This window comes from Pleurodeles waltl, chromosome 3_1 (assembly GCF_031143425.1).
Source record: "Pleurodeles waltl isolate 20211129_DDA chromosome 3_1, aPleWal1.hap1.20221129, whole genome shotgun sequence".
Taxonomy (NCBI): Eukaryota; Metazoa; Chordata; class Amphibia; order Caudata; family Salamandridae; genus Pleurodeles; species Pleurodeles waltl.
Genome location: NC_090440.1, coordinates 1,692,704,800 through 1,692,724,550, shown reverse-complemented (window position 1 = coordinate 1,692,724,550; position 19,751 = coordinate 1,692,704,800). Strand labels below are relative to the sequence as shown.

The 19,751-nt window shown below is 46.7% G+C and overlaps 1 protein-coding gene across 1 annotated transcript in view; it reads right to left on the bottom strand.

The window, feature by feature from the left end:
* Window positions 1-19,751, bottom strand: part of LOC138285504 (pericentrin-like) — a 542,361-nt gene that overhangs the window by 8,911 nt on the left and 513,699 nt on the right. The window contains exon 29 of the mRNA XM_069225495.1: window positions 12,771-12,912. Within this exon, the coding sequence (XP_069081596.1) occupies window positions 12,771-12,912 (142 nt within the window). The remainder of the gene's footprint in view (window positions 1-12,770; window positions 12,913-19,751) is intronic.

Below are 19,751 nucleotides of genomic sequence, written 5' to 3'. Positions count from 1 at the left end.
CTACCAGCAAATTCCTCACCAGTAGAATAAACCCAAGCATCAGACTGGATCTGAAAACTTCATAGCACTCACAATGCCAGTAAGGGGTGATGGCTTTGCATTAACAAAGAAATGGTGTCAGATGATGTCACCGACCCTTGTAAAAGGTCAGTTTCCATCCATTTTTTCCCAGCCTTAGAAAGCGGATGGACCACTACCAATAGTAGCGCAGAACCAAAACTAAATTAGGATCTTATGAACTCTTCCTATAACACACCCATCAAACTGGGAAGCGGTCAGTGAGGAATCCGTAGGCAGCTGAGTATCCATCAGAAACAGTTACCACAGGTAAGTAACTTATTCTTCTGACTGATACCTCATATATCTACCTTCAGATTCCTCAACTGTAGAAAAGATTCCAAAGCAGTATCCTGCTCAAGAGGAAGGATGATGGAAGGTTAGATGATAATATCCAAAGGACGAATCTTGTGAAGTGCCTGTTACCTACACATTTCAGAATCCCAGCAGTACTGTTTAGCAAAGGAGTATGGGGCTGCCCACTTTGCTGCCATGCAAATTTCTGCTATAGCCGCTTCGGTGGAAAAGAACATAAATAGTTGATTGGATTTTGGTGGAGTGAGCCCTGATCCCTTTCAGGAGGTCCTTACTTGGCCAAGGATTAACAGGTCTTAATGCAGAATAGCCAACTGGACAAGGTCCTTTTCTGCACAGTTTTGCCTTTTTTGGCAACACATTAGCCAAAGTAGAGCTGTCATCCAGTCCTGGGTGCAATCCGGACAGATGACTGCCTCCTAGGATCCCACCTGTGCAATTGCTCCCCCCCCCCCCCCACCCCACCCCCATTTCATGGGATGGGGCGAGGTATACAGGAACAGAAGGGTGATGGACTGCCTGAGGTGAAAGGGAGTCGCCGCATTCTGCAGAAAAGTAGCCTTGGTTTGCAACACTGATTTGTCAGGATAAAGGGAAATGAAAGGTGGAAAAGAACTGAGATGCTGTCTCAAAGCATTAAGGTGTAGTTCTCAGATTGGGATGCAGAACCATTTCCCTTGACTGGGAGAGAAGGTTCAGTCTGAATGACAACTTCAGAAGGGACACATGGAGAAGCATCAAATGTCTGCATACCACCCCCTCCCTGGCTGATCTGGGGGTGATGAGTGGCTTATGCCTTGTCTTGGCCTATCTGCCTCAGAACCTGAAAGCTCAAGGGTATGGGTTTAGAGGGGGAAGAGGAGGGAGGCGTGGGACGTAGTGCAGCTGAAAGTTTCACTTTAACTGAAACACGGTATTTCAAAGCTTCCCTCAATGTATACTGGAGGGCAGAGTACTGCTGGCCTTGACTATTTTTCGATGAAGTGAACAAGCCCATCTGAGGCGTGCCCCACTGGGCGAAGATCTCCAGGACTACCTCAGGTAGAAGTTCCCGTTCATGACTAGCAAAATAACACCAGCTCAGGTTGTCTGCTCTATCATTCAAATACCCTGCTAGGTGTTTGGCTGTCAACCAGATCCCTTGACAGTGAGGACAATACCACAGTTTCAATGCTTCCAGGTAAAGGTGGCAAGACCCTACTATCCCTTGCGTGCGGACGTACCACATCTGTTGTGTTATCAGTCAAGATCTGGAAGACTGACCTTTGATGGAGGAGAGGAAGGCTTGAATGCCAGCCAAATTGCCTGCAGTTCCAACAGGTTGATTTGAAGAGCCTATTATTCTGGAGACCAGAGGCCTTTGATGTCAGGATCTTCCAGATGGGCTCCCCACCCTGAGGTGGAGACCTCTATTAGCACCATAACCACAGTTGGTGGTGATTGTGGGTGAAGAGTAGGCCATCCCGAAACAGGATCCCCTTGTTTCCCCTACCATACCACTTCTGACACATCACTGAGGGAGATTATAATGGAGTGACATTTCCCCCATACTGTAGCCACTGCCTACAGAGGCACCACTGCACAGTTCTCATGTGCGACTAGGAGAATGCAGCAAGCCAGCAGACCCATGAAACTTAGGACTCTAAGAACTGGAATCTGCGCACTCTTGGGAGAACGGGACCATTTTGGTGTGTCGACAATCCCCTCTGGTGGAGGAAAGGCATGGAGAAGAGTGATTTACACCACTGACACTATGAACTGGAGTCATTAGGAGGGCCTCAGGTGGGAATTTCGCTAGACTAAAAAGCCCAGGTCTAACAGTAGGGATATTGTTGACTACAGAGGATGAGACTCCACCCCTTTGATGACCAGGCTTTGGTTATACAGTTGTCTATGTACCGGAAAACTGGAATGTACAACCTTTTGAGATGGGCCTCAACAGCTGCCACCACCTTTGTGACGACTTGAGGTGCTGATGTTAAGCTAAATGGGAGCACCACAAATTGGCAGTGCATAGAACCCACCACAAGGTGCAAGTACTTTCGATGTGACTGTGGGATTTGGATATGGCAGTACCCATCCCACAGGTCGAGTGACATCATCCAATCTCCAGCTTCCAAAGCCATTAACACTTGAGCGGAGGCCACCATCTTGAACTATCCATTGTTGAGGTAGAAGTTCAATTCTCCAAGGTCCAGGATCAGAGTTAGGACTTCTGTCCTTAGGGACAAGGCAGTAACAGGACCAGCATCCTTGCCCTCTTTCCTGCTCCACAGTTCCTTTCTGTAGCAGCACTGCCACTTCATGCTAGAGGATGGTGAGGTTGTTTGTAGGGGAGGAGGAAGACAGGGGGAATGAAGGGTGGAGTCTGAAGGAAGGGAAGGATATAGCCTCTTCAGGCTGGAAGAAATGAGGACATCAGCCCTCCCAGAAGCTTCCTGTGGGCCTGGGTAAGTCAACTAGGTCTGCTTGCCTGGTGGTGTGGGAGAGGAGAAGGAGGGTTGCTGGGTAGACCCTTGGCCCCTTCCTCTGCCATTATACTGTTTAACCAGTGGGTTTGTTGCTATTGGGACTATTGTCAGTAGGATTGGTGCTGTTGAAAGGGCTCCCCTTGAGAGACCACAGAAATGGTGATAATCCCTCGCAGATAGTGGCAATATAAGGCCCAAGGAGCAGGCTGTTGATATGCTGGTCCTGAACATCTCAAGCATCAAGTTTGCTTCATCTCCAAACAACAAGGAAAATACATCACTATAGAGTGATACATCATTACCTCTGGCATGTGTGTGTAGGGTCGGAGGCAAGCTTGAAATTCCATTTGCATCTTCAGGGATGTGTGTTGAGTGCACATGCGAATTCCTGACCGTATCCATTGCTGTCATCATTGCCTAAGGCATACAAATTTAAAGCATCTCAGTCCGATCTGAAAATGAAATGCTATGGATCCAGTTTTTTATGTTGCTCACCCTCCATTAGTCTGTGTTTTCCAACTGGTGGTGATGCGCAGGCAAAGAAACAGTGCAAGGTTTTAAGGAATGCTGCCGGGTCTGAGCTTGAGTCAAACTCAGGGAAGGCCAGCGCCAGTCGGTAACTCTGAGTGCGGCTTCCCCAGCGTTGAAGCATCTCAGGAGCACAGAAGTGCAGAATGGTGCAGCTCAGGGGCCGAGGCCAGTGGTGTTTACTGAGCAGGGCTGCTCAGAGTGGGAGTCAACCAGATTCTTGACAACCAACTACCAAATAGGGTCAAGGCACCATATACCTTTGATAATATCATCTGGCACCACTTCTGGCGTCGATATAAACCCAGCACCGCCTACCGCTAATGTGAGAGCTTTGAAGTTTCCGGATCCAGTCTGATGCCTGGGTTTATACTAAAGGTAAGCAATCACCAAGTAGAAGGTGGATCAGAAAGCCCTCCTTAAAATGCATCACATTAGGAATTGTGAACAAAGACAGCTGATGAGACAAACGCAGAAAGGCTGAAAGGACCAACTGTTTAGCTTGTATAGGGTTAGTCATTCTCAATATAATCTGGTTCTCAAATGCTGTGTCAACGCAGCTTTAAGCAGAGTCTAATACACTGTTGCTGCTCTGGTATTGCATTTTTCTCTTGCTGGAAAACAATCCTCGATGACTGGCACCAAAGGTCCCTTCAAACATTGCTGGTCCTGGAGAAACACTGGAAAGTCCGAACCCGACGGCAGGGAAAAACAAAAAACAAAATACAACCCAAGGTCAAGTCTTTGTCCTAGTGCTTTGTTGCTAATGGGGGAGCCAAGAGGTATTAGGTGACTTAAAAGTTCCTCAAAGTAAACAAATTGCAAATACCCACACCCAACACTAAATTTAAGGAGTGTGCTAAACGTGTATTTACAACCACACATGCTATAAACAGTTTCTTATCTGTAATACTTTCTCATGAACTCGTCAAATCTAGTACATGCAAACAGGTCTAGAGACAATGGCTCAGAGTCCACTGCCCTTTGGACTCTCAGGGTGATTTCTCCTTGCCCTCAAAAGAAATATCTGCACTCAAGGCAGAGACGAGCTAGACCTTCTGTGGAATAATCACCTGCATGGGTGCAGGGTTGCCGGTTCTCAAAACATCTGTGGCAGGAGAAGCTCTGGTCTGCCACATGTCTGAGTGTATAATAAAGGAATGGGCAAACAATGCCCTGGACGGTGGTAGCCATCTCGAGTGTCGTGAGAGCATGAAACCCCATGAGATGTCATTTACCTAAGTGGAGCCTTTCTATAAATAGAGGCCACACCCTATGTATCACCACTAGACAATGCAATTGCATCACGGAGTAGCAGAAACATCGCTGATCCAGAGAAAAGTGTTTCCCTTGAAACAATCAAAGGAAGGAGAGCAAGCCTTTGGTTTTCAGGAGATAATGGATGGTAAGACCTGCCAATAGTTTCAACCAATCATGCAAAGCACGATCTTGAATGTCATAGAATAACTGGATATGGGCATTTTAAAAATCAGGGAGAGCTAGTGTTCAGATGTAAGAATACTGTATAATGTTTCAAATTGCCCAATTCTTGACATTACATTTATTTGGCTCGTTCTTGGAAATGAAAATGGAAATAAATGAATGATGGCACTGCATTCCCCTTCCCTAGTTCAAACTCCCAACACCCGAATAAATCATGAGAAAACATTCCCAGACGTTTCAAAGCATCATACAGGTAGGATCAATGATCAATAACGAACACTGATGCTAGGTCTCAAGTTGAACAAGGAAGTAATTGGAATTCTCTATTTCAACAGGATCTATCCCTGGTGTCCTTTCCCTCTATCGCTCCTGTGGGTTTTTTACAGTATGCTATTTAAAAAAAATTGTGGATATTGAAGAAAGACATGCTGTTGCTTTTTGCTCCAGTGCAATTATTTGGACTCTGACATATTTATAAAAAACACAACCACATCCAACTGGAAAAAGGGGCACAGCATAGTTGCCAAAGAGTCTCACAAAGGAGTGTGGAAAGATGAACTGCTGCTCAACCTCCTTGAGCTTTGCTTTCAGGAATACGAGGTTGGGGCCTACAGCCATAAAGGACCAGCACACCTTTTTCCCTCTCTGTTAGCCTGAAGTTTAGGTTTGTCTGATGAAGCCTTCTCCACCCATAGTTCATGCTTTTGTAAAACAAGTTACTCACATTTGATAATGCTCTTCCTGGTGGATACTGTCTATAACTGCAGATTCCTTAGCGTTGTGAGTATTCCCCAGGTGTCAGGCTGCATTTGGAAAAATGCTAAAGCAGTACTCCTGTGTGATGGTAGATGGCGTAATATGGGTCCACATGTTCTGCTCCAGAAAGGACGAATGCAGTAGCATATAAGCAGCACCCATTCGGCACTTTCTTTTGCAGGCTTGTCTGCGCTCTCAGACGCAGTGCCATTTAGCAAACTGGCATGACCAATGTGAAGATTGCTAGACTGGGACTTTTTTTTTTTTTTTGATGAAAAATGTTCATTCCATAGAACCAGGATGTGGAAGGGCAGTGAGCAATCTGCAGAGAGAGTATGCACAGAAAGAGCATTACAAAAGTTAATCAACTTCTTCTGATGGATAATACTAACTGCAGATTTCTCACCTGGTGAACAGATCCCAAAGCAGTATCTCCCAATGTGGTGGGTCTGTGGAATGATGGACCAAAAATTCCTGCAGGACCGAATAACCTAAATGCCCAGTCCAATGGACCTGACATTCAAGACAGTAGTGCTGCGTGAAGGTGTGCAATGATACCAAACATAGAAGCCTGACAGATATCAGGGACGGGCACTCCGTGTTCAAGTACGGTTCTAGCAGGCTTGATTTGAGTGAAATAAACCTGCAACCTTTCAGCGAGCTGCTTCTTATCTATTGCATACTAGATTTTAATACAGCAGACTGTCCATCTATAGACAGCTCTTTTCTCCATTGCCTTTCTTTGACCTGGAGAAACCCATAAAAAAGCTATTGATCACCCGATGGGTGGTTTTTGGTATGATTGATATAAAAATTGAGGGCTCTTTTGGATGTTGTCTCTATCCTCTTTAGAGGCATGAAGTAGGGCAAAGAATGCTGGAAGGGTGAAAGACTAACATAGAAAGATGTTGCTACATTTAGCAGAAATGCTGCCAGTTCTTAACACCAGTTTGGGAGAAAAATTTCATACAAGGCAGCTCAGCAGAAAGAACCTGCACCTCACTCATGCGACAAGCTCACATTATCTCAATCAAAAATGCCATTTCCAGGGGCAAGAGGCATAGTGGAAATATTTGTACAGGCTCCAAAGAGATGCACATAAAAAAAAAGTCAGAACCAAATTCTAGTGCCATCACAAAGGGTTTCAGTGGGAACATGTGTTTTAAACCTTTACGAAATCTCATTACAACAGGCAACTAGAACTGAGAAAGCTGATCTGACAGCTGCAAAAAAGCCAAATGAGCAATCAATTAGCCTTTAACATTGCTACAGCAAATCCTTGCTGGGATCCAAGACAAAATATTCAACAAAACATCAGACAGTTTGGTCTTGTAATGGGTCCATCTGATGGTTGCTGCACAAACCAATAAACTTGTCCCAGTGCCTGTAATACTTAAACTTTGTGGAAGAACACCTAGCTGCCAATAATATATCAACAGCCTGAGGAGGAAGAGCAAATGGAATCAATCTCCATGCATGAAGGTGCAGGTTGCACTGGCCTGGGTGCAAGACCAGGCCTGCTGCTGAGATAGATCACCCCAAAGCAGCAGCTTGATCACAGGACAGATGCGAATGCCCAGGGATTCCGGATTTCACTCTCCTGAACCAATCTAGAGCCACGAAGAAGACTTAGGCCTGATCATTCCTAACCTTCGGAACTCGAGTCACAAGTAGCATAGAAGAGGCTCAGAGAGAGAGAGAGAGAGAGCCTTCCTGGGAACTCAAGCAAGCAAAATTGTCAACTGCACATTCTGAGCAGTGATTAGGAGAACAAGTCAGGGTTTGCCTCATTAGTAGAAAGCACCCTGCACCACTTCTGGGTGTAACTGACGATCCCTATCTGCTAAGCGTCGGTGGCAAAGTTTGTCTGCCATAGCCTTTACAGATCCTGCCAGGTTGTTCACCATTAGAGAAATGCCCTGCCTACTCAGTCTGTTCCAGAAGCATAGAGCCTTCCGGCACAGGATCCCAGAACTCACATGACCCTGCTTTTTGCAGTACCACATGGCGGTGGTGTTACCTGTGAGAACCTCTACCAGCCTCCCTTTGATGATTGGCAGGCAGGCCTTCAATGCCAAGCAAATTGCCCTCAACTACAACAGGCTGATGTGGAGTCCCATTTCTGCCAGAGACCAAAGTCTTCTCATCTTAACCTCACCTTGGAGCCCTGTACTCCAACCCAGCAACAGTATGTCCATTACCACTGTCAACTCTGGTTGAGGTGAAGAGAGAGGTCTGCTGCTGTTCACTGTATCCGTGTGGTTCCAACAAAAGGGAAAGTCTGTAAAGGAGTAAGGTGTAACTTTGGCAAGATGATAGGGAACCCTAACGATGCAAGAAGGTTCAGGATAGTATGAACGTGGTTGACAACCACCTGAGGTGAGCCCACCTTCAGCAGTGTCAAGGTAAGGGAAGACAGGGACACCCAACCTCGAGTGTGTGCTACGACCATCAGCATCACTTTTGTGAACACCTGAGGGGCACTGGTTAGGCGAAAAGGAAGAGCTGCAAACTGAAAATGGTCCTGGTCTAGTGTGAACCACAGATAACGCCTGTAGGCCTGCAGGGTAGGGAATATGGAAATTAAAGTCCTAGAGGTCCCATGCTTTCATCCAAATTTTCAGGATCCAGGGCAGATAGTTCCTGGGCTAGCATAAGAATCTTGATTTAGTCCTTTCACAGCAGGGAGTTCAGAGGGCGAAGATCAACAAGAGAGCAAAGGCTTCCGTCCTCTTTCGCACATGGAACACCCAGTTCCTGCTGCCGAGGGCGAAACACTCTGTGGCCCCTTTGGCCAAAAGGCTGTCCACTTACTGAAGCAAACAGACAGTTGCCCGGATGGAAATGGAAGATGATTCAGGGGAGAAAACAACAGGAGAGGGTAGCATCATTGTACAATTTGGAGGACCCATTTGCATGAAGCAATGTCTTGCCAACCCTGCAGGAAATGGCGCATCCTACCTCCTACAGGTTTGGCTGTGTGCCAGCAAGGAAACACTAAAGCAGTTTTGGAGTTGTGGTTGCCAGATAGGCAGGGGACTTAGCTGTGTGGTGCATTAGGGTACCATGTCCTTGAAAGGGCTGAGGAGCGTGTTATGCTTGCGGCAGGGTCTGACACTGCTGATATGCCAAACCCCTGGCGTAACCCCGAAATAAGCAGAACTTCCAGTAAAACTGTCTTGTGGGAGGGGAGAGACCAAATGAGCGAGCTGGGGTGCAATTTTCTATTTATTGCTCTAGGAACAAATCCACCTTATCACCAAGCCAGCCATCAAATGACATATCTATCTAGGATGCCTATATATTTCCAAAGAAGCCTGTAGACCCATTCAAACACTCCACTGAAGCACTGCACCTTTGCCAGTTGCCCGATGCAAACAATTGTGTCCAGGCCACAGAACACATTTTGCCACCACCCAGCCCCCCTGATATGTTGGGCTAAAGATGCTGGTAGGCCCCAGGGCCACTGCTAAGATCTGACTGAGCATGTCCCATAGTACATGGGTGCAGCAACCAAGGAGACCGTTACCTTTAATGACTGTAGAGCAAATCTGGAGTAAGAAAACATGTAGTTACCAAACACTTCCATACCCTTGGTTCGCAGTCATGAGTGGTCATAGGGAAGGCATTAGGGTTGACTTTACTGGTGGATGCCTAAGCCACCAAGCTCATTAGCATTAGATGTTGCGTGAGAAATTCAGGATAGCCTGGGGCTCGTCTGTGGCGACGCAGAATGCACCTCTTGACCAGCGGGCCAGAACATGGTTTTGCCCAAGTGCTCAAAAGTAGATCTGTAAGAGCCCCATTAACTGGCAGCAGAGGTTTGGTAGGTGTCTGGCCGTGCACCTCTGTAAGGGCTTTATTTTAACTTCCATAGTTGGGAGGTGCAGGTAGAGGACTTCTGCAGCCCTTCTGATCACCACCAAAAAAGATGCACCCTCCACCACGGCAGGATTAGGAGACAAGATGAACTCATTATCAAGAGAATTGTTCAGGTCACTGGCATCCTGGAGGTCTTATTAATTGTCCTAACTATATTGTGGGACACATTTTGGGCCCATCGACTTCAAATTCTACATTTGGTCTGAACCACAAATCTAGTGTAGTATCTGTGCATGACTGTGTCTTAAAGGCAATGTGTCATGAGTCAGAAAGATTCCCAAAAGCTACGCTATGAATGGCTTAGAGTGCTGTCTCAGCAGAGGTCGAGACAAGTTTGCCTGGGAGTCACATACCCCTACAGATTGTGAATCCTCCTCCAGCACCAGTGATGAAGGAAGGAGTCTGTCGCCGGGACCAGAGTTAGCACCGAAGCCAGTGCAGATCTTGAGAAGGATTCAAGAGGCACAGATGGCAAACCCGCTGGAGAGATGCATTGGTATCAGACTCTGAATCTGCTCCTTGGAAGTCAGCACTGAGAGAGTGGGACACAGACATTCTTGCGCCTTCTCTGGATATTGGCAGGTATGGCTGATTTTTGCTTGGATTTCTTGTGGGTGGTCTTGGACCTACCAAAAGGATTTTCATTAAGATCTGATGCGGGAAAGAGACGTTCCCCTTCAACTTCAACCAGTCATGATGCAGTCTTTTGGTGTTTTCGAAGAGGAGCTTTGCAATACAAAAAATCCTTCAGGTTCAGTTCGGAACAGTCTTTGTAAATTCCAGAGTCATGTTCCGACTCAAAGCACCAGAGACATACTTAGGTGGAAATCTGTCACAAAAATGTGTTTGCAATACTCCCTACAATGCTTCAACTCAGTTTAAGGAAGGGGGCATTTCCCTTGGACACTGGTAATGTTTTGAGGAAAAGAGAGAAAAAAAATCTCAACTTGGACAAAAAGATTAGAGCTCTGGATCCGTGTACGAAGGAAATACGTCAGCATGTAGGGAGGCACTTATTATGGGACTCTGTTCACTCCGGAAATGATTAAATCAAAGCTGCACAGTGACACGTACCAGTGCAAAGGACTTCTGCTCTAGAGATTTTCCAGATCCAGTCTGATGCTGGGGAAAAATTCACAAGGTGATTAATCGGCAGGTAGCAGTATCTGTCAGAAGACAGATTAAAATGTTTTTATTCAGAAAGTTAGCCCGACTTACAAATTAAAGCAATTTTTTTTTTTTTAACTAGTCTACATTCAAGAAATGGGCTAAATTTGTATAGGCATATGAGTTAGCTAGTTTTTTTTAAATCTCCAAAGCAACTTTTCTTTAAGTGATCTGCTAGCCTGTGGGGAGGCAGTGATAACCAGGGCTTATGCATATCAGCAAAGATCCTATGCCTCAGAAACAAAATACCACTCCACAACAAAACCAAACACTTAAACCTTGGACCCTAACAAGTCAGCAGACCAACTTTTTTTTAAATTTAATCAAACACTACCAACCACAACTCATGAGTAGATACAAGAAAGCAGTTTATTATCCACATGCAAAATACCATCACTCTTTAATTTGTGACTAACTCCTCAAGAATAGGGTGTGAAGTTACTCAAACCGGGACAGTGGTATGAGGCCACAATGAAGCCAGAATGTGCTATATAAATCACCACAACATACTATGTTGGGTCACCAGTAATCTCAATGACTAGCTCTTTCTTATTGGTCATGAGCAGTGCACAGAGTTTGTGAGGGATGCCAGTGGTTTTCATGTTTTGGATGGTAACAATAATGTCCTCCAATTTCCAGGTAGCAACTTAATGCCATTACAAAATTTTTATGCAATGGAACAGTTGTAATCCACTGAAATGATGTTATGGTAGGAGCAGATTGACGATTAACGCCTGCAGTGTCACTGACTAGATGGCCTTGCAGATTACATAGTGGAGAAAAGTGCCTGCATTTATGTAAAAAACACAAGATGTCTTGCAGAAATTATATTTAACAAAGGCTGATGCAATTATGTTAACAGGGAACAGATGCCCTTAAGCCCATTCAATATACTTTTAATACTGTGGATCACTTAACATTTATATGTCCTAGCAGATTATAGTAAAAAAGAATAGGTGTATTTTTGTGATCTGCAAAACCTGAATTGAAAAACAAAATTGTGCATGAATTGTGTGAAGATGATGTAATTGAGTGATGGTATCTTTGAGGTCAACAGCAATCCATTTGGTGGGGCTTTATGACTACATAGCTCATTGTAGGGGTAGTTTGGCTTTGGATTTCAACTGCAATTCTCCTTTGAAGGTTTTAAAACATGGATGAACACAGTACCTTTAAAAAAAAAAAACAACATGTTTTTTGGCAATTAAATAAGACAGGCATGCTCGATCAAGGAAGCAAGAGTGAAACATGTAATAGAACAACAGCAGTAAACTCCCAGATAATGTCTGAATATCCCAACTCTAAGTTAATCTTCTAGTTGTGGCCATGCCTTGCACATGTATCCAATGTACTCCAAAACTAAGCTTAATGTTCCCTAGGCTGTGCAGGAATCAAATGAAGGGTTGTCTGAGGCCAGAAGGCCTCTCTGGTTACCTGCGGGAATGGGCTGTTATAACAGTCAGAGACCATGAAAGTCCTTATACGTGATGTTGTAAGCCGGTACACCCGTATGGGGGCAGGGGAGGTGACTGTAGTGCCAGTACACAAGGAGAAAAAGGGAAAAGCTAACAGAAAAATAAAAAGCAACAAATAAACAAACCCATGCTCATAGATAAACTACTGTTCTAGGGGATGCCATAGTGTTGGTGAGAGACCAGTAGAAGCATATGACCGGGGGCAAGAGGGGTAATGCATGTAGGATGTCAGCACCCAGTGCAGCACAACGATGGCATCCCCTAGAGTCACCTCCATAAGTGGCACTGATCCTGTATTGCATCAGGTATGCCCGATGTGTGTAATTATATTAGATGTACATTGGCACTTAGTGTCTTAGTAGGTAAGAGCAATAGGATTCTGCTGTGATTACCTTACATTTTAATTGCTTACTTTACCTGCCTACACCCCCCAAACCAGTGCCCGCTAGATTGGCTTGCGGCAATTTTTAGAGTATACAGGGAACATCCATTTGCTACTCCCAATGCCTATAAGTACACCCAGTTTTACCATCACCATTGATTTAGACAGTGTTCAACTGTATATCCAAAACATCAATTGCAAACTCACCCAGACATGCAGATGATGTGGTTACATAGTGAACGGTCCACTTACTACTACACCTCTTATCCATAAATAATAGCTTTCTATACTTACTTGTTGTGTAAGAAGTACGGGGACTTTGAAGAATGGCCAAGAATTGTGGCAGAGTTACTTTTGTGGCACGAAGTTATTTCCCTGGTCGGTGGGGAGTTTAAAATGACACTGTGTCTCAGTACCTCTGACCTGGTCCCAAACACTAAAGAAAAAACATTTAAGAGACACACAATTCAATAGAATTCAATATAATGTTAAAGAAGCTAAGATCTACCAGAATATAATGATCAGTCCTGTTTCAATAACAAAAATGTGCAGATCTGCTTAGCAAAAAGGCAGCTGATGCACCATTCTAAAAAATGGCAGCACTTGCTAGCTAAATTGCTAGACCATATATTGAGTTTCTAAAACTCAAAGCTTAAATATGCAGCCTACTACTGTGTGTAAGAGTATATACGTGTGTTCTTAAAAAAAAGTATTGCACTAATGAACAAGTTACTTACCTTCGGGAACGCATTATCTGGAAGAGACTATCTAGCTGCAGATTCCTTACATTTGAATTCCCTAGCATCAGCTTCAAATCTGGATTCTTTTGCTGAGCAATACCCTGCGTGTGCCGTCATTCGGATTCACATGCATTGTCCTGCGCGGCTTAGTCAGCATCGTTGGAGCCGTCTGACGTCATGGTCACCTATAAAGGCACCACCACGGCGCGCGTACATCAGTTTTTTTTTCATCCACAAAACTTCCACACCAGAAGAGCATGGTCATGGATAGAACCAACATTTTGTCTGTGTAAAACTAGGGCCCTGAAAAGGGATAATCCCAGACCCTACTAAACATATCCGCAGAGCAGGGAGGCATGGGTGTGTGTAAGGAATCTGCAGCTAGATGGAGTCTCTACCAGATAATGCATTACCGAAGGTAAGTAACTTGTTCATCTGATAGAAACTTCTAGCTGCAGATTCCTTAACTTTGAATAGATAACCCAGCCATAACCTCCTGGCGGTGGGCTGTAGATACCTCCACTTACAATAAGAAGTACTGTAGGACTGAACGGGCAAAGTGTCCATCTCTCCGTACTTGATTATCCAGGCAATGCAAAGATGCCCACTTTGCCTCCTGACAAACATCCAGGACTGGAACGCTCCGAGCTAACGCAGTGGTAGCAGCTTCGCCCCTGGCAGAATGAGCCCTCAAGAGGGTGCTTCCTTGCCAATGCGTAGCAGATCTTGATGCAGACAACGACCCAGCGTAAAAAGGTTCGCTTCTGCACTGCCTGACCCTTCTTTGCTCCAACGTACCCCACAAAGAGTTGGTCATCCACCCAAAACTCTTTTGTGTAGTCAAGGTAGAATACAACGCTCTTTTTGGGTCCAGTCGGTGGAGTCGTTCCTCTTCCTTAGAGGGATGCAGTGGAGCAAAGAAGGTGGGCAGGGTGATGTTCTGACCCAGATAAAATGGGGTCACCACCTTGGGGAGGAAAAAGGCACAAGTTCCGAGTACCACCTTATCCGGATAGATAGTGAGATACAGTGGCTTTGATGACAAAGCTTGCATCTCTCAGTCACTCTCCTGGCAGATGTTATTGTCACTAAGAGGGCTGTCTTGACTGTGAGCAGCCGGAGGGGACAGCTGTGCAAAGGCTCGAAGGGAGCACACATCAGAAATGTGAGGACCAGATTTAAGTCCCATTGGGGCATAACAAAGGGCATGGGGGAAACACATGTACAAGCCCTTTGAGGAATCTATGTACAATGGGGGATTTAAACAGAGAAGGCTGATCAGACAGCCAAAGAAAAGCCAATAAGGCCGAAAGATGGCCCTTGAGAGTCCCCAAGGTAGAACCCTGCTGGGCAAGGGAAAGTATGAAGTGAAGAATACCAGAAAGAAGTAGAAAAAGGATCAATAGACCTTTCTGTACAATAATATACAAAGCATTTCTAACGGCAGACGTATACCGTTTTAGTGGAGGGACGCCTGGCTGCCAAAATAACTTTCCAGACTTCAGGAGGAAGGTCAAAAGCCATCAACTGCCGCAGCTCAATCTCAATGCATCAAGGCGTAGAGCGGACAGGTTCGGGTAGAGAACCCTCCTCTGCTGCTGTGACAGAAGATCCTCCTGAAGGGGCATCCTGATCAGAGGATTGATGCTCATTTTGAGACGCTCAGGATACCAGACTCTTCGTGCCCAATCAAGAGCCACTTGAATGACTTGGGCCCGGTCGCTTTTGATCCTCTTGAGAACTCTGGGCAGAAGTGGTATGAGTGGAAAATGGTACAGGAGGCCTAAATTCCACTTGTAACGAAAAGCGTCTCCAAGCTTATATTGCATTGGAAACTCTAACGTGCAATACTGCTGACATTGTGCGTTCTCTGCGGAGGCAAACAGATCTAACTAAGGCTCTCCCCACTGCTGAAAGAGTCCTTGCGCCACCTCCGGATTGAGATACCATTTGTGATCAGCTAGGCATCGACGGCTGAGTTTGTCCGCCTTGGTGTTCAGAGAACCTGCCAGGTGTTGAGCCACCAGGGTTATGCCCTGCTGTTCCAGCCATGTCCAGAGACACAGAGCCAGTTGACAAAGGGTCTACGACCCCACCTCGCCATGCTTGTTGCAGTACCACAGTGCGGTGGTGTTGTCCATGAACACCTGCACTATCTTCCCTTTCACAACAGGAAGAAATGCTTTCAATGCCAGTTGGATCGTCTGAAGCTCCAGCAAGTTGATTTGGAGTCCGGATTCCGCTGGAGACCAGAGGCCTCTGATCTCCGCCTCTCCCAGATGGCCACCCCATCCCAGAAGTGACATCTGTCAATACTGTGAGATTTGGCTGGGGAAGGGAAAGGAGAATGCCTCTGACCCAATCGCAGTTCACTAACCACCACTGCAGGTCTTTTGCAGTTCCCTCTGAGATCTGAACCGTGTCAGTAAGCCTTCCCTGATGCTGTGCCCACTGGAACTTCAGGTCCCACTGCAGAGGCCTTCATATACCAGCTGGCATGTTTGAGGCTGTTGGGACTCATTGCTTCTTGCATCCTGTTAGTCAGAGTCTGTCTCACCCAAATCCAGGATAGAGGCCGAAACATCGGTATCATAACCTGAATATCCTGGACTCACTGCTCGGGAGGATAAACCCGAAACTGCACCATGTCCACAACAGCCCCGATGAAAGGGAACTTCTGAGAGGGAGTTAGGTGTGACTTCAGCATGTTTACAGTGCACCCCAGCGAATGCAGGAGGTCTGCTGTAGTCTGAGGGTGGGTGGCAAGAGCTTGGGCGTAGGAGCCTTTAACAGCCAGTTATTGACATAGGGGGAAGACTGAAATTCCTAACCTGCGCAGATGAGCTGCCACCACCGCCATCACCTTGGTAAACACCCGTGCGACACTGATGAGACTGAAGGGGAGCACGGTAAACTGAAAGTGCTTGTGGCCCACCTTGAATAATGCCTGCGGATGGGCAGGATGGGGATGTGAAAATATGCATCCTGCAAGTCAAACGCTACCATCCAGTCTCCTTGGTCTAGAGCAGACAAGACCTGAGCAAGAGTGAGCATCTTTAATTTCTCCTTTTTGAGGAAGAGATTGACGTCCCTTAAATCCAAGATAGGGCGAAGACCTTTGTTCTTTTTTTGGAATCAGAAAGTAGCAGGAATAACAACCAGTGCCTACTTCTGACATCAGGACCCTTTCTATGGCTCCTTTGGCCAAGAGAGCTGCAACATCCTCGCTGAGCAACATTAAATGATCCTCCATCAGCTGTTCTTTCAATGGAGGGATAAAGGGAGAGAAAGACTGGAAGGGAAGGGAACAGCCCTTCTGTATGATCTGCAAGACTCATTTGTCAGATGTTAAGGACCACCAGTGAGGGAGATGAAATCAAATCCTTCCTCCAACTGGACGAGCATGGTCTTGCAGAACCATACTAGGAGGGTTTGGGCATTGTGGAAGAGGGGGGGCTGGGTGGTGGCCGACCTCTGGCTAGACCCTCTGGGTCTGAATGTACCACGTCCTCGTCTTCGCACTGGATACTGTGAAGCTTGAGGACGGTGGTTGACCTGTGGTTGGGGTGGTACCCCACCCCTCCTGAAGCCTCAAAAGGGGCAAAAGGCAGACTTCTGGCGAGCGGGCACCGATGATCTGGCCGTAGCTTGAGAGTCCTTGAACCGCTCAAGCACCAAGTCTGCCTTCTCTTCAAAAAGGCATGAGCCAATTGAAGGGCATGTCCATCAGAATTGCCTGGACATCACCCAAAACGCCAGTGGTCTGAAGCCAGGTGTGGCAGCGAAGGGCCACTGTTGATGAAATCGCCCTGCCCCGCGAGTCAGTCGTGTCCAAACTACACCAAATTGTAAACTTGGCTGCATTCCTCCCATCCTTGACAGCCTGAGTGAGGTTCCCATACGCCCTCCGGGACCTGGGGCAGCACCTGTGCAACTGTATCCTATAAAGTATGGGGAGAAAAAGGCCCAATAGGCATGAGATGTTCACGGACCTCAATGCCAGGCTGGAGGGAAAAAACATCATCTTCCCATGTTGATCCAGCCTCTTGGATTCCCTATCCGGGGGAGTGGAAGGGAAGGCATCATGGGATATGGAGGCTTGGACGACAAAGCTCTCCAGCATGGGGTGTTGGCTGAGGCAACTAGGGTCGGTAGGAGATGGTCGTTGACAGCGGCCAATTGTCCTATTTACAGGAGCCCCTGTGCTGGGTTTGGACCACGTCCCCTGCAGGACATCAATAAGGGCCTCATTAAAGGGTAACATCGGCTCAGACATAGCAACCCCTGGCTGAAGCAACTCTGTCAGGATGTTACTCCTGACTGGCGCTGTAGGCTGCCCTACGCACCACCATGGCATATGATGTTCCGTCCTCCATAGCCACAGAAGGAGGTGAGAGCATACCAGCATCTGGGAAGTATCCAGTCTCCTGGCTTCCGCTAGATCCTCATACCAGTCCTGCTCCTCTAAACCATACTCTAAAGGGACGTCAGACCCCACCCATTCCTCATCTGTGCCAGGCTGTTCAAAATAAGCCTCAGGCACTAATCTGGGCCGAAGTCGGAATCAGAATTGTATGACATTGTTCCGGCTCTTCTGGAATGAGGATGGGCTCTGACCACCGGTGTTCGCCGGCGGGGGTGGGGCAGGGGGCGCGCCAATGTCTGACCCAGCACTGGAGATGGCGGACTGTGTGGAACCGGTGCCGGTCCGGATCTGATCCCCCGGGATCCCCAACAGTGCCGAAGCCACGGTGTCGAACCCGATGGGGCCCCTGCTATCCCCACAGGGTCTGAAGACCCACCCGCAGGGGCAGCCCGCTCAAAAAAAGAGGCGCATGGCTTCGTAGAAGTCTAATATGAGCAGGGGTCGCTCGAGCTCCCGGATAAGGGGGGGGAGATGCGAAGTCGGCCCGGGCATCGGCTCCCCAGAATCGTGCTCTGAACGTCGACGTTCCTGTGACGCCTCGTCAGCTGACAGGTGAAGTCGAAGTCCCCTTGGACGATGAAGCCTTCTTCTTATGCCTCTTCCAGACTGCCCCAAGGACCTGAAGAGGACAAGGGGCTCCTGGAGCGGTCCAGCGACCACCTCCTCCAACAGGACCTCCTCCTCCTGCAAAGTCGACTGCAGGGCCACCATGAGCTTTATAGACTGCATTGTCAAAGCCTTCGGGCCATGGCCTGGCAGTTCGAGCATGACTTCGAGTCGTGGCCTCTTTCGAGGCACCAAAGACATACCTGGTGGGGGTCCGTCACCGCCATGGCACAATGGCAGGCACCACACAGCTTAAACCCAGTCTTCCTAGATGACATTTCCTCGCACAGACACGAAAAAATCTTTGAAAAAATGGTCCAAAAAAGGCAAAGGGGTAGCTCGCTCCCAAACCTGCACTTAACCGGCGTGGAAGTAAAAGAACTGACCTACGCGTGCTGGGGTGGTGCCTTTATAGGAGACCGTGACATGTCAGACAGCTCCAAAGATGCTGACGAAGCCACGCGGCGCACGTGCAGGGTATTGCTCAGTAAAAGATTCTGGATTTGAAGCTGATGCGAGGGAATTCAAAGGTAAGGAATCTGCAGCTAGAAGTCTCTATCAGATACAAATTGTTCTAAAAGCAGTGACAATCTAATTATATTAAAGTAATACTTACACTGTACATGCATGGATAATTAAAAATAAATAAACCATTGTTTTAGCTTGCAGCAGGATGCTACAATGATGAGGAATCAAATTAATCTCACCACTGATCTATTAACCAGGAAAAACAAGTCTTATAACTTCGGCACCAATCTTTCTATCGCATACTGTTCCCACCCCCAGATTCCTCACCTCTTACCAGCATGCTAGAAACGAAGATACCCGTCCGCCTACATTAACCATGTGTTTCCTCAAAGATATTTGGCAGGAGGAAAATGAAGATTGCTGTTAATGTACTTGGTGTCCTTTTGGCCTGCTATGCTGTGTGTAGATTTAAAAAAAAAAAAACTGGTGTGGCTGTTGCATCGCAGGTATGACTGGAGTTGCGAATAAGGCTGACCCCTGCAATAACCTATAGATGTCTTGTACTGTTGGTGGAATCCACCAAACGAGCCGTAACATGGCCCATATTGGATCACCCAAGGCCAAAGTTGTTTTTTTCCAATTCACAAGGGAGATACATGTAAAGGCATTTTCATAAGGTTAGCCTGAATGAACTCCAAAAAAACATTTGAATGAATCCAGGCATGCTGGCATATAACCACAGAAGTGTCCATAGCCCTCAACACTGAATCCAGTGTCATGAACCATCCGCTGGGCAATCTCCCGAATGACGGAGTAATGGGTCAGTAGGAATCTAACTTTGGGGGAACGAAGAGCTAGAATTCCTGTTGAAAGAACTGTATTTGACCATGCTCTTTATTAATTTCAACTCTGTCCGGAGAGAAGAGGGAAGCAAGTCAGGATTAAGTTTATTGAATAGGAGGTTTAGAGTTCTAGGTTCTCAGGCAAAGAGTGAGTGGATAAGAACTCATGGTCACCTGGGGCTGGATGATCACA